Source organism: Scomber scombrus, chromosome 3 (assembly GCF_963691925.1).
Source record: "Scomber scombrus chromosome 3, fScoSco1.1, whole genome shotgun sequence".
Taxonomy (NCBI): Eukaryota; Metazoa; Chordata; class Actinopteri; order Scombriformes; family Scombridae; genus Scomber; species Scomber scombrus.
Window position 1 is genome coordinate 8,329,091 of NC_084972.1, and position 15,432 is coordinate 8,344,522.

The window sequence follows — 15,432 nt, forward strand, 5'->3', positions numbered from 1 at the left end:
ATCAGAGCTGACATCTCACCAGCTACCCTGAGGTCCATCTCTTTCTCTCCTCCTCTCTCTCTCTCTCTCTGCAGTCTAACATCAGTCACTGCAGAGAGAAACGGAGCGTGCAATCACTCCTTTTCCTCCCCCCCATCTGACTTTGCACTATTATTCCTCTTCCTGTCTTTTTTTAACTGATTCTTACCATTTTGGGCTGTAAAATATTGAGCGTTGAGTGGACACGCGAAAGAATGATGCTGCATTTCTGAACAAAAAGTGCTTCTTCTAAAATACAGTACAGAGTGTATGGATGGACTGAATTCTGACACCATCGCTGCCAGGCGCCGTTGACATATTAGAGGGAAATAACTAGGTTTGAAACTTAATGTAGCCAATAGGTTTCCATTAGAGTTTCAATGTCATGACAAATCAAATGAAGTTGGCCTGTGCTTCCCACTCTGGCCTGTGAAGTGGAGGCTTTGCCACTTTTTGAAAGCCAACCTGGAAAGTACAGCGTTTTCAGGCCTTTTTCAGTCCACCCACACTGAGAGGAGATAAGAGTGTAGAGAACAGTGAAATGCCGTAGTGGTGTAGGCAGGAAGTCATGGCACAGAGTGGAGCTGCGTGTAAAGTAGAGTGAATTTGACCAAACTGATGAAAGGATGCGTGAGAGGCGATCAAATAGAGGCACTGCTGTATGACTAAAAATCTGTGATGTTACAGTAGTGATGCAAGATAACCTAAAATGACTGTGTGATTTCAATCAGTACATCTGCATGATCCTATGCTGTGTAATAAATAAATGTCATTCACAGCGGCCACTTCCTCCTATTTATCCTGCTTACAGAACTCATTCTCATTAAGATGTCATTAGGCTTTTTAATGCCGACCTGCTCGGCAGAAGCCATTTAAGTTCAGCTGAATAATACAAGTCCCTTATGTAAGACCCACTTCACTTTTGATCAATTATGAAAGCCCTGTGTGAGTATAGCAGCAGCTGCAGGCGAAGAAAGGGTTTCAGTGTCTTGGTTTGAAAGAGTCAAGACGAAAATGAGAAAGAAGAAACCGCTTCTTTGAAGAGTGTTGGTATTGATCTGGTGAGACTGTAAATAGCCAGAATCTGCGCTGTTTGTCAGGCTATTTAGTGCTCACTGGTTTTATGGATGATACAAAGGCAGCCCGTAAAGACGACAGGAAGATAAAAGGCCAGAGTGATGAGGGAAAGCTGTAAGAGTGTGTTTCATGTTTTGCTGAATGGGAACTGATCTCTATAATATTTGCATGCACGGTCAATAACAATGCGCCTTGTAAATATTTTGTGACTTTTAAGGACGCTCCGGAAAAAAGAAAAAGAAGCTCTTACCGAAGGTGGTGCCGGCTTCGGGCCGTGACACCGACGACACGATGACAAAACCGAACCCCTCGTTCTCGCCGCGGTGGATCTCTACGTCGTAGGGCTGCAAGGCGGATATAGGGACGGTGGAGACGACGTTGGGGGGCTGAGAGGAGGCGACGACGGCTGCTGCTGCTACAACGGGGACCACTGTGTTGCCGCTGCCCCCGGCCCCTCCGCCCCCTCCTCCCCCGCTGCCGATGCCGGAGGTGGAGCCGCTGCCGGAGCTGACGGTGTTGAGGGAGTTCTGGCTGCCCTGCGGGGTACGCTTTCCCATCTCCTCCGTCAGGCTGGGCGCCTGGGTGCTGCTGTGGTGGGAGGACGCCGGCGACGGAGGCACGTCTCCTTCCGCTTTGACTAGAGATGGAAAACAAAAGGGTGAGAAAGATGGAGATGTGAAGAGTGGAGTTAGAGAGGGAATAAAACGGAGAACGACAGAGGAGAAAGATTTATGGAAAGAAATAAGAGGGAACAGATTGTGGACGCAGAGGTGAGGTAGAAGATTAAGAGGAGAATTAGGCCAGTCTGTGTTATGTAACAGACTCAGAAGATAATGAAGAAGAAAAAGTAATGGGTGTGTAAGGCGAGATAACATTAAAACTGTCAAGATAAGACAACAAAAGCCAAACGTTACAACATCTGTACAGTCTGAAAATAAAACTGTAAATCAACATCAGCCTTTTATTTCTCTCCTAACACTACTCCTTTATGTTGATATGATAAAAGAGAAGCTGCAGAGACAGCTCAGGGAGAGGAGCCACTCCAATAATATCTCCTCTGATCTGTTCTGAACAAAAGATGAACTAAAGACGAGGGGCTGCTTGCTGTATCTGGACATTTCATTTCACATTTTCATTTCCTGTACAGCTGCTCGTGGAAAAAGGAGCCTCATAATCTAGCCGTTCGGAGGCAGACGGAGAGCGGCGGTGCGCTAATGTCTGGCTGCTGTTGCCGGGGCCGAAGGTTGACCACCCTCTCCGTCATGTTTATGGGCCTTTCTTTATCTCCTGCCGAGGAGCGGCGCGGGGCCTGAGCTGAGCCGGTATGAAGGCGGCGATAGGGCAGGGCTGTTTGCTCGCTGCAGCCGCCGACCGCTTCCTGCCATTATACACCTAGACTATTACGGAGGAAGAAGAAGAAGAAGGGGGGGGGGGGGGGGGGGGGGCGACCCTTGCACACTGTGAGCAGGTTCTCCCCCAGGCTCTACATGGAAGTGTGAGGAAAATAAATGGCAGCCTTGGAGGCTGGAATGACATAATAAAAACATCCAATTTTGTTTAATTATAGTAGTTAGTATATTATATGAGTTTTTGAACTGCAAATATAGACTTTTCTAGACCTGTCAGCTGTTCTCTAATAGGCGATGCTTCTCTCCACATGCTACTTACCGCCGTAGCTTGTTTTACGTCGCACAGTGAGGTTGACGTGACCCTGTTTCGCCGCCTGCTGCATCAGCTGCACCACCAGTTGGTGCGACTTGCCCACCACCGCCGTGCCGTCCACGCATATCAGCTCATCGCCGGACCTCAGGCGTCCGTCCTCGTCTGCAGCGCCGTACTTCACTATGTGGCCGATGTATATCTAAAAAATGAACAGCGTAGATAAGATGAGAATGTGTGCACAAATCTAGATAAGTACCACAAGAAACAGCTATGTGCTTTAAATTTCATATAGTAGATGGAAAAAAGTCAGACAACCTGAATCAAAACATAATACACACATGTGAATAAAGGAAACAGTCTTCTACAATTGAAACCTCACTAGTGCATCTTTACTCTTCGTTCCAGCCTGTTTCAATAGTAAGTCATTATTTTTTCCCTTCAAAAATACACAGTGCAGGCCAGTGAAGGAGAACAAACAAATTTTCCTTTATAAAAAAAGGAGAAGAGAAAAGTGATTGAGGCTACATTGGCCAGATCAAAGAGAAATTGTGTTGCAGAAATCACCAATATGAATTTCAGTCCAACACAGAAGCTCAGAACTACAACACAGAAGGAAGATAAACAGAAAATAGGAGGTATAGATAGAGAGAAATAAAAGATATGTTTAAAAAAGAAAACATATAGATGCTGTTCTAAAGCTGGGAATATAACGTCCTTGGTTGTAGTTTATGCATTGTTTACAAGTGTAAATACTGAGAATTGAAAAGCAAACGTATGAGAGACAGAAAAGCGGAAGCGACAGACTCACCGGCTCCCCTGGCTCATTTCCACCCAGGATCCTGAAGCCAAACCCTGTGTCCTTCCTCCACAGGAAAATGTCCTGCTCCTGGAAGTCTGGAACTGGAAAAATCAACAAACCATTATTAACATTTCTACCTACAATTAAACAGCCAGCCCTGGGGACTCTCAGTACAAGTGAAATTCAACACTAACCTTTGAATTAGCCATTTTAATACATCAATTCTAAAACTCTTTGTCATAAAGAGGGCTTCACACATTAGTATGGCCGTTACGGATGCGCTCATTGTTCTCGGGGAGTCGAACCAACTGCCTGCTTCTGTCAACATACAAATAATCATCCTCCCGACTGTTCGAAGCTTTTGTCCCTAAGAAAGCACTTTGCACAAACAAACTGTCTGGAGGCTTTGAGAGAAAAAGAACAAAACAAGCGATCCATCAAAAGACTAGAGTGATCTATTTTGGGAGAAGAGCATAGGTATCGAGCTTAAATAAACTATCAAAAGCCAGACAGGCTGCCAAAAAAATCCAGAGCGTCCTCGTTCATTGCTCTCATAATTAGAACTGATCTTGATGAAAGTCCCCTCTGATGTTGGAAATATGATATACTACACTGGACATTACTAATCCAGTGGACAACATTACACGGTTTCTTTTATGTATGTAATGTGTGACATGCAACCCCCATTTCCAATCTTCCCTACATTACATATCACTTCCCACCCACCAGAGGTGCTAATACATGCTGCAATAGGCAATGTATTATTGAGCAGAGGGGGTCCGAGTGTGGCTAGTTCACAGTCCGCTCCCATCAATGAGAGAGAGAGAAGTGTGTGTGTGTGTTTGTGTTTTGTGTATGTGTGTGCATGCTAGGTGCTGTGCAAAAGCACTGCGGCGACTGACAGCTCATGGTTCATGTAGCAGAGAAGGTGAAATGGGGGGAAAGGGGGGGCTCATTGGGGGAGGGGGGCTACTGGGAGCCAAGGGGAGAGGGAGAAGGAGCAAGTGTATGTGTGTGTGTGGTCTTCCTCTCGGTGAACACATGATCTCCTTTGGTTTAAGTATATTTATTCACTTGCGCGTTTGTATGGCCGCAGCTGTGTTATACGTGCTGACAAACACACACCTCCCGAGCAAACCTCCCTGGGAGATTTCCTCCGCTCCGGCACATGCCACTTTTGCCAAGGCCACTAAAGCCACTAAGAGGCGGCAGGGTGGCAGAAGGCAGAAGCAGCCTGCTTCCAATCTGTTCCTTCAGTTAACAGTTAAAACCCCTGTGGAGTGCTGCCATCTCCTCCGATCTATCACAATGTAACTGTGGAGGCACTGGGAGAGGACGAGTCAAAGGCTAACTGTCACAATCTGCACCTGCACTTGCTGGAGGGGGGGTGGGGTGGGTCACCTGCGTGGTTACAACCTGCCTCTGACAATTAATAGATCCCTAAGTGATCCCCACAGCGGGGCAACTGGGCGTGAATTGATCGATATTTTATGGAGATGGACGGGCCCACACGGAGCTATCGCTCTACAGGCGAGGACTGTAAATAACGAGCGCCGATGGTTCAAACAGTGAGGAAATTAAACTGGGAACATGTTAAAACCAAACAATAATAAAAAATGAGGGCTAATAAAGCACGAGGCGATTCGTCTATCCTCTCTGGCCCCGCTGTTTGGAGCAGGTTAATGCTGTGTCAGTTTTTTTGTTGGGATATTTCCTGCAAATGGAAATCATTCACCACATAGCGTGTTTAAGACCTTGATCTCAGCAGAACTTTTCATTACAGCGAATGTTGCGTGGAGTAATGCTTTCGCCTTAGCCGAGGCTCGAGCCCTATGTGGTGCATGTCGCAGGATTTTATGGACGGGAGTTCAATGCGGCGTGAGGGAGCGGAGGATTTACACCTGCTGTTACAGGTCAGCTGTCCTCTCTGTCGTTCTCTGCTTTTCTACACTGCGGAATCCCTTGATCTCCCAAAGCTTGACCTTTCTCTTATCCTAACATATCTGTTTTATGTTCCATTTCTGTTTCTACAGAATGCAGCTTCCCCTCTTTCATTATCCTTTGTGCGCGCCTTTCCATTTGTACCAGGCAAAGGATCAGGCAATTTAGAAAACCCCTGTCGAGACTCCATCACCTTCGGACAGGCGTGTAGACATAATCTCCCCCTTGGTTCATGGTTTCCTTCTGCTCTCCATCACTATTTTTTATTTCCTTTTTAAATCAAAAACCATTGTCCTTTCAGCCCTGCGAGGCAGCTTGCCAACAGGCACTACTAGCCCACGCTTAGCCCTTCTTTTCACATTCTTCTTCATAGACATCTAAATAATGAAAGTCCTTGACAACTGTTGACTGGGAAAGTGATTAGATGTTCAGGTTTCTCAGACTCCTGTTTTTTTCTCCTCCTCTCTTGTTTTTTTTTTTTTCTCTTGACAGTGGATCTGAGGGTTATTTTTAATTGGAGCTATCCCCTCGCTTTGGCTAGGCAAGACAAGAAGGAGGGAGATATGCAATCCACTGACATCCACTCTACTACTTCCGCTAATTATACGCCCATGCGTCTCTAAAGGGAAGTCTTGTGGAAAAGTGTGTCAATGGTGCCATTGTCGACAATTGGACTTAAGTGGCATCTCTAGGACTGGACGAGAACATGTGGGAGGCTTGTGCTTCTGATACTGGGCAGATAGGACAATAGTCAAAGCTAACTTTACAGCTTTCAAAGTTCCAGAGACTACACAGTGATACACACTGGGATTCATATACAGTAAAACCATATCTCATGATTCATCTACTGCTGATGGGAGTTAGAGGAAAAGATTGATACCACTGTGCTACACTCAAAATATACATATAATAAATGGGGGGCACAGCTAGTTTGGTGCTATCCAAAGCAGGTAGGGGTTACCAAAATATTCATCAACTTTACTTTATTAAGAGTTCCATGTGGTCCAAAGGACAAATCTGGCATGGCTGTGATATATAAAGCAGCAGAATTCCAATAAAGCCCTTGTAGATAAACAAATATATATGCATATCACGTCTCTCAGATGGAGAAGACTACCCAACTTTTTCATATAAGATGCGATGATGAGTGCTATAAACATCACCAGTAATAAACCTAAGGTACAGAATATTAAACAGCATCCAAGGGCTCAAGAGTAGAGGCAGAGGCATGCCTATACATTTCATCACCATAATCCATAACTGAGAGAAAAACAGCTTCAAAAACCCTTTTCCTACAAAGTATATTAGAGTTAGTTATGTTTCTATACAAAAAACCCCCAAAACAATTATTTGTCTTCATTTGTTTACATGATTGTCAGTATGAAATTTGAATGTGAATGTGTCATTTATCCATTCACCAAGGTATTTATATTCTGTAACTCTCTCAGTAATGGATCCTTGTATGGTGGAAATATGAAAGTTGTAGCTACTGACATCTCTAACGCCAGAGAATAACAAACTTAGCTTTATGTGTATTCAATACAAGCTTAATGCATGCCATTTATGTTTATTATTGGTCATCTTGACACTGGGTGGCAGTCATTAGATGCACAGGGTTGTATATGTTGGGGCATGGGACAGAAAATGGTGGGCACAGGCAGGGGGAGCATACACAGTTCTCGTGAGGCCACAAACAGAGAAACACACTACAGCTGGCAGAGAAGGAAAAAAACTGGTATGTTCATTGCACTAAACAGCTACCGGCTTAAAAATCTGTTGTTTGGATGTGCATGAGATCACCCTTAGCCTACCTATGTACTAATGGCAACTGGAAAAAAGAACACTGGAAATTTAAGAATTGCCATTACACTTAAGATCAGTTAATAAAGCTTGGAGAATGTTGAATGAATGTCTCCATAGCTAGCTGAGCAGTCTGCAATACAATACAATACAAGACTGTATCATCCTCATATAAATGTGCATGGTAGTTAAAGAGGAAACAATAATATTAATATAAATTGTAAAAAGAAAAAGGGTACCAAACTCTTTACTTTTAAGAGTACTGACTGTTTTACGTCGGTACTACAGAGTAACTATTGACACTAGATAAATTGGTGCCAAATTTCGGTGCCTTGTGAGACTAAGACAACAAACATTTTTCAACTGTAGCGTCTCATATGGAGGCTTCCAACACTAACAGGAGTAACAACAGATCCATTTTACCAGCCTGCACGGTGGCTAGCAGCTAGTTAGCACAGCTAAAATTGTTAGCATAACGATGCTGTGCTGTGAGCAGCCCACTGACTGTATGAAAATAAGGTTGGGCTGTGAAGTTTCTGGATTAACAGCACCATACTGAGTAGGTGACAGATGTGTTTACATCGTCTGTGTGCTCCGAAAGACGCCAGATAGCAGATAGCCTAGCACATGCCTTGGAGAAGTCCGCAAAGATGGTTTTTGTGATGGTAAACAGGGCTGTGCAAGGGCCTGAACCCAGATTGATGTGGGCTCAAAACTTGACAAGTCTTTGGTAAGAAATTACTTAAGTTGACAAATTACAAGTGACTCCAAAATTTTAGCTACACAAGAAAGTTTGGATATTGGTCTGTAGTTATTTGGATCACTCTTTTCTCTTATACAGGGGGATAATGAGCAGACTCTGGGAACTTCACCATTAGAAACAGAAAGGTTAAAATGTGAGTTAATTAGTAGAACAGAAAGATAAAGGGGAAAAAAAGGCTCCAAATTGTCTTGACCAGTAAATTCCTTGGGATCAATGGTTTGAAGAGCCTCATAATGCTCAGTGTTAGAAGGAGGGGATCCACTAACTCTCAAAAAAAATTGACCAGATGCTTCAAAGTGTCTATCAAAGACTGAACAGATCGCACTATGATTAAGCAATCATCAACCTTGACATAAGTAGGTTGGGAAGCAGCGGAATTGCTTTTATTAGATTGTCCCACCTGTCAAAATTTTACAGGCTTTGAATAAGAGCAAGAGATCAAGTTCAAATTATTATCAGATTTAGCCTTTCACAAGGGACAGGCATTTATTTTCTAAATGACACCCAGTGGGAACCTCTCTAGTTTTTTCCAGCTAGGGACCAAGCTTGCGAATTCCAGATATAAGATGAAAGTCACTATCGTAGAGGTCATTTAGAAAAGCTTGTTTTATCTTTTTAAAACTCTTTCATTTCTCTTAACTGTGATTTGTGATGAAGCTCTCCTCCAGTGTGTGCTCTTAACACATGCAATAGGACAATGAGAACTAATCCTTGAGTCGAACACACCACTTGCAATATTTTCATCACTCCTGTTAGAAAAATTTAAATCAGTTAAAGTAGATTCTTAAAGGGTTCTTCATATTAGGCCTGGAGGGTTCATTGATCAATTGAGATAAATCGAGGCTACAAGAAACATCCTTTAAATAATCAGAAGCAACGGTCAACCAATCAATGTTAAAATCTCCCAAAACTATCATTTAGTATACAGAGAGAGTACCTGATAAATAGTCAATAAACCTAACATCAGCTGATGGAGATCTCTAAATCCCCATTACAACAATGGAATCATTAGACCCACTATTTATCTTCAGGGCAATAAATTACATTCAGTGGAGTTGAGTGAATTGGATTAGACTTCTTTCATGCTTACAGCACTCATATGTATGTATGTATGTATGTATGTATGTATGTATGTATGTATGTATGTATGTATGTATGTATGTATGTATGTATGTATGTGGGTCAATGACGTGCCTATGACATATTCAGTCTAACTGCATTTTTTTCAGTTAGAAAAAGGTTTAAATTGATTTTAAAAAATACCATATATATGTAGTACCTTTCCTTTATATGAAATCACTTTAACTTTTCAAAAACCACAAGTTATTAGTAATTTTTCTGTTATTTAAAGGGACAAAACATCATGTGGTGCGACCAATAAAACCAATAACTTTATTAAATTCAGAGTAAAATATCACTTTTAATATTAATCACTGATACAGTATGCTTAACTGAATTGTATTTTTAAATTTTTTCAATCATTTTTAAGCAATTTACAGGAAAAATAAGTCTTACATACATTTAAGAAGGCAACTGTGACATAATAGAACATAAATATGACATTATTATTTACAAAAACTTAAAGGACATGCAAATAATTTGTTTCAAAACACTTCAATTCATTTATTTTAAGATAGATCACGGTCGCACCACATGACTTTTTTAAGGTCAGTTCTAATTCATCGAGATGGAAAAACACATAAAGCACCTAATTTACTATTTTAATATGTATTTATGTGTACTCAATCTTTCTTAATGTTTGAATTACTGCAATAGATATTCCCATATTTATTATTTTTAAATAAATCCTTATACGTCATTGACCCATGTATGTATGTATGTATGTATGTATGTATGTATGTATGTATGTATGTATGTATGTATGTATGTATGTATGTATGTGTGTATGTATGGAGAATAAATAGAGAATAAATCCATGTATGACACCCCTAGCACCAAATGTTGACCACATGCCTTTCCAAAGAACGAACAAGATCAAAAGTAAAGGTTGGGTCATTGTTGCTTTCTTTTAAGAATATAAATCAGTTACTTACATGCACAAGACTCATCTCTCATCCCAAATCTTCCTCCAGAACGTGCAGTACCATTTTTTAAAACACACCAAGGGTCTCCCCCACGAGCCAACAGCCCCATGCAGCCCTCATCCAACCGCCACCGAATAATAATATACTTACGCCTACTTTCATACATGCTCCTTGACTGGGCCCAGATCTTAAAGGGGTCCGGTTTTCTCTGGATGGTCCCGTCTGCTGGGGAGTCCTGGGGCGGCAGGCCTGGCAGGGGTTGAGAAGGGGGCGGGGGAGCGACGCTCTCGCTGAGGGGGGGTGCCAGGGACGGGTGCACGGGCGAATCCGTGTGGGCGCTCCGGTGGCTGGAGACGCTGTGCTGGGAGCTGTTCTGACTGTCCTTCCTTGACAACTGCTGTCGGAAAAGCAGATCGATAATCGTTTTGGTTATATGAATATGTCATGTGTGGTGCAGGTGTGAACCTGGAGGGGCATGGAGAGAGGTACACGTAGAGATAAAAAAAATAAACTTTTGGGATGGAGAAGACAAGAGGAATCAGGGTTGTGAAACAGGGCGATGAAATGAATACAGAGGGATTTTTGATTAGAGTGTCAGCTGCTCTTAAGTTGCTACCTTTTGTGACACAAAGAACAATCAAGCTGTATGATTCAGACGATTCTTTTAACATACAAAGAGAGAATAAAGAAGCCCAGTGGTTTGTCATGATGAAGTCATTCAGCTGTGGGAGAAAAAAAGCTCAACTTATTGCCTATTCCTTTTGTTTAACAGAGTGGAATGTATTAATAAGGAAACTGTATCCACTGCTGCATATGAAGAGATATTCACAATGAATGAAGCACTTGTGGGGTTTGAATTGAAGGAGGGGGAGGGGGGGATTTTACTGGTGCAGCCAGAAATGTAAAAGTCCTCATAAATTGCTGCTGGCCACCTCAATAACATGGGCACTTAAGCACCTGCTCAAGGATTTGAGGGGAGCTGTGCCTGAGCAGAGTAAAGCGCATACAATCCAGAGCTCAAGCACACTGCGAGTGCAAGTCAAAATCCTTTCCTTGACCCTTGCCACGTTCTTTACAGTCACATCTTCATCATTACTCTGCAGATTTAAAAAAAAAAAAAAAAAGTAGAAGAAGAAGGAGCAAGCGGCAACGAGGGAAGGGTTACAGACAGAGCATGAGAAAGAAAAGACAGATATTTTAAGACGGTTGAGAGAAAATGACAGCGGTTCAGTCTCTCCGCGTCACGTGACGTCCCGCTACTTCAGATGTGGCGGTACAAAAATACACCAGGAAAGGGGGAAGGAGGCGAGCTGCTCATCTGTTCTCAAATATCAAAGTGTTTGGCCTTCAAAGTGCAGCCATGTCTTCAATAAATTCAGACTCATTACTCCACGAATCAGTCTCCGACACCTCTGCAATTCATGTTTATATTCATCATCCTTGTTAGACATAAAAGAGGCTCGACGCTTAAGCAAATATTAAGTCAGAGCTGTGGATCCAGCTGGAATTTCTTACTCTATCGGTGTGTGTGTGTAAGCCCACTGGGTTCTTGTGGTGAAGTAAAAAATCAATGGAGTCATGTAATTAGTCACAAATGCTGGTGCTTAAGTCAGACTGATGCTTCCCTTGACTGCTTAATGTTTTTTGTTTGTTTTGGTCACTTACATTCCATCAAATAAAATAGTCATTAGCAGAAGCTTCAGCTCTTCTTCAGTTTCACACACACACACACACACACACACACACACACACACACACACACACACACACACACACACACACACACACACACACACACACACACACACACACACACACACACACACACACACACACACACACACACACACAATCCTATTCCCCCTTTCAAATGAGAACAAATCTCTTGTTCTTGATGGATCTATTAGATTTGACCTTCTGCAGTCAAAGAGTTCTCCCTCTGTGCCCTGGGATGGATCTAATACATTGGTTTCTGCTGCTCCAATAACTTATTAAGGAGACAGAAGATGGGAAGGAGGAGTTGGGGGGGGGGGGGCGGGGGGGTTGGGGTCCGGGGGCTGGGTGAAAACAAATCCTTTCTGCTTCCTCAGACCGAGCTCAGTCCTGCTTTGCCACCGACAGGCCAGACTTGGGTTCACTACCTTGATGCATTGTGGCATTAGCAGCCAGATGTATTTTGTTTTGTTGCACATAAGCAGCTTCAACACAGTCTAATACCAGCAGTAACCAATCATTATTTTAGAATATCATGCATTAACACATCATTACCACGTTCAACTCATTTATCACCTCTATTATCCTCTATATGCTTCACCATCACCATCTACCCAGCACCAAAACCACAGCACCTCATCCCCCCAAAACAACTTCGGCTCTGATCTAAATGACATCACATACCCTCCTAGTGTAATCTCTGTATGGAGGAGCCAGCTCAAAATGTTCCTGCAAAACAAAATTGACAAACATATCCAGTCAGACACATTCAACAGGGTCCCCCTCATTAATGCTGCAGCTATCGCAGGATGAGGTCGCTCCTCAGCTGTGATCATACATTCAGCCCTCATTGCTGGGAGCTTAGCACCCAGCGCGATGCGATCATCGCATGTTAGCAACCCAACTCACGCGGCGCATCAAAGCCCCTTGTCCCAGCCCCCACCGGAGAGGAGGAAGAAGAGGGGGAGGAGGAGGAAGAGGGGGATGCTGGTGGTTAGTGTTGATGTTGAAGCTACAGGGATCCACCCCCGCACGGCACAGCATCCCCATGTCTACAAACAGACCCATAACAACCGACACAAGTTACACAATACAGAGGAGAGTTGGAGGGGGGGGGGCAGTGGAAGTGAGACAAATATCCCTCTGACAGAAACACAGATGTAAGAGGACAGGAGAAAAAAAAATAATAATAAAAGGATGGATGGAGGGGGGGGGGGGTGGGGGGGGGGGGTGGTGGTGGGAGGAAGACACAAGAAAACAACTACTTACCAGTTTTGGGCTCTTCTTTGCAGGTGCCACCCCTGTGAAGCCAGACAGAAAAAAAGGGGGGAAGAAGATAAAAAAAGGGAGACGGTTACCAGTGTAGTTATAGAATGTAGTCCATGTTCAGAAAAACCTAAAAAATCAATGCAAAATAAAAGATAAAAGGAAAAAAACGCAGACTCCAAAACAATGTGAGAACAGTGGTGATCTAGCCCTCGTTTCCTCTCTTTCCCTGCTTGCTTCCTTTGCTCTCCCATCCGCGGCTAGCGTTTTTAGAAGTGGAGGGAGGTGGGAGGGTGGGTGGGTGAGGGAGATGGGTTGTGGGGGGGGGCAGGCAGCGCGATCTATCTGCATCACTGCCGCGGCCAGCGCTCAGGGTTGACTGGTGCAGCGGAAGAGTGGGGCCAGCCCCGAGGGCTAAGCTTGGCGCTAGACCCTGGCTATCCGACGGCGGCAGCAACGCGTGCGAGTGTGTGTTTGAGGGGGTGGGGGGGTGGGGGGAGAAAAAAGTGAGAGTTAAAAGGAGAGGACAGAATCCTGGAGAGCAACTAAGCTGGAGAATAAAGAGAAGAGAAGAGAAGAGAAGAGGAGAGAAGAGAGAGAGAGAGAGGGTAGGAGAAAAAGCAAGCTGTGCTCTGGAGTTTCCTGGCCGTAGCATTACCCATGGAGAAGGAGTCCAAGATACTGAACATTAAATTATAGGCAACCGTCAGTTCCCCTCTTACTGAGACCATCTTCCTGTGTCCGCTGAGCGCCGTGCTCCGCTGTCGAAGGCTCCAGCATCTATAGGCAGTTGGCGCGTCCTCCCTGTCTCTCCCTTTTCTGCTGCCTTTTCCTTTTTTTCCCCTTTCTCTCCCTCTCTCACCTCGCTGCACACTATCCTCCCTCCCTTTTCTTCGCTCAGCATCATCGCCCTCCCTCCCTCCCTCTCTATCTCAGTCTCCCTCCCACCCCCACACGCTGATAAACATCCATGCACACACACACATACACACCCACACACACAAACACAATCAGATGGCTACGCGCAAAGCTCCCAACACAAATCGAAGTGTGCTTAAGGTATGACAGACGAGCTTCCGCGTGAATGAGCAGTGGCCAGAAATATCATCCGCGAGATATCATTATCACAGGGGAGCTCACAAAGAGAGACTGACGGATGACTAAAACGCTAACACGGGCTCCATCTAGTTTGGAAATGTGCTCCTTAAGCCCCCCCCCCCCCCCCCCCCCCCCATTTTCCTTCCTCCCTCGACTCTGCATGAAATAAACAGTTGTATGAAGTTATGGAAATGAGAAGATGGGAGACGGGATGCGTGAAGCGTGAAACAAAGACTTGTGGTGTGTATTTACCTCTAATATTTTTTTAAAATGTGTGGAATTGAACAGAAGCGTAAGAAAATGTGTGTAAGAACCACACACACTGCTGACGTATAATAGGGGTGTGTAACACATGTATAGCATGATGGAGACAAGGCGGTGTCTGATCTAGGAAAATGGGCCACCATTGTGTGTCAATCTTTAGGGAAACTGAGAGGATAAGATCTCACACACACACACACACACACACACACACACACACACACACACACACACACACACACACACACACACACACACACACACACACACACACACACACACACACACACACACACACACACACACACACACACACACACTCTTATCTTCTTTATCTCTCAGACATCTGGGTTCATTCACAACTGAAAGCTCCAACTGTGTTGCGTCTGCAGCTTTTTTCCTCTCTCCCCCCTCCCCCTCGCCTTCACCTCCTCTCCCCTTTTCACCTTTATTCAATCAATAGGAATCATTCATTCAAGGAGCGCATAGCAATCCCCTTAATCAAATGCGTACACAGATGCATACTGTCAATCCTAAGGTATTCTCTTTAGGCTTTAGCATGCCGTCAGTCAGAGTGTCAGGCTTGCCGTTTGATTATCCTACATCTATCCGCTGCGACTGATCTGCCGCTGCTGTCCATCAGTGTCTCTCAGCACACTCCTCTCTCCCTCTCTCTCCTAGATTTTCCACCAGAAGCACCCAGACAAAAAAACCCGGACACATCCAAGCAGGCAACACACAGGTCACACACATATAAAAGCAAGGAAAACCAAACTGTGCATAGGTCAACATTACATCAGTAGGCAGATGCAGTTCTAGTTCTAGTTTGTGTGTGTGTGTGTGTGTGTGTGTGTGTGTGTGTGTGTGTGTGTGTGTGTGTGTGTCTGAGTGAGTGAGAGAGTGTGTGTGGTCATTGAAGCGCCAGAGTGCGTTTGAAGCTCCCAGATCAAAAGGTATTATGGATGTTTGGGCCAACCTCCAGTCCTAAT

At 44.1% G+C, this 15,432-nt stretch overlaps 1 protein-coding gene across 5 annotated transcripts in view; it reads right to left on the reverse strand.

Moving 5' to 3' along the window:
- Window positions 1-15,432, reverse strand: part of magi1b (membrane associated guanylate kinase, WW and PDZ domain containing 1b) — a 148,142-nt gene that overhangs the window by 14,171 nt on the left and 118,539 nt on the right. For 4 of the 5 annotated variants that reach the window (XM_062444145.1, XM_062444128.1, XM_062444162.1 and 1 more), the window contains exons 13-17: window positions 13,088-13,119; window positions 10,256-10,502; window positions 3,566-3,657; window positions 2,764-2,956; window positions 1,346-1,732 (exon numbers count right to left, since the gene is read on the reverse strand). In XM_062444145.1, the coding sequence (XP_062300129.1) occupies window positions 1,346-1,732; window positions 2,764-2,956; window positions 3,566-3,657; window positions 10,256-10,502; window positions 13,088-13,119 (951 nt within the window). The remainder of the gene's footprint in view (window positions 1-1,345; window positions 1,733-2,763; window positions 2,957-3,565; window positions 3,658-10,255; window positions 10,503-13,087; window positions 13,120-15,432) is intronic. The other variant, XM_062444135.1, reaches the window with a different exon arrangement.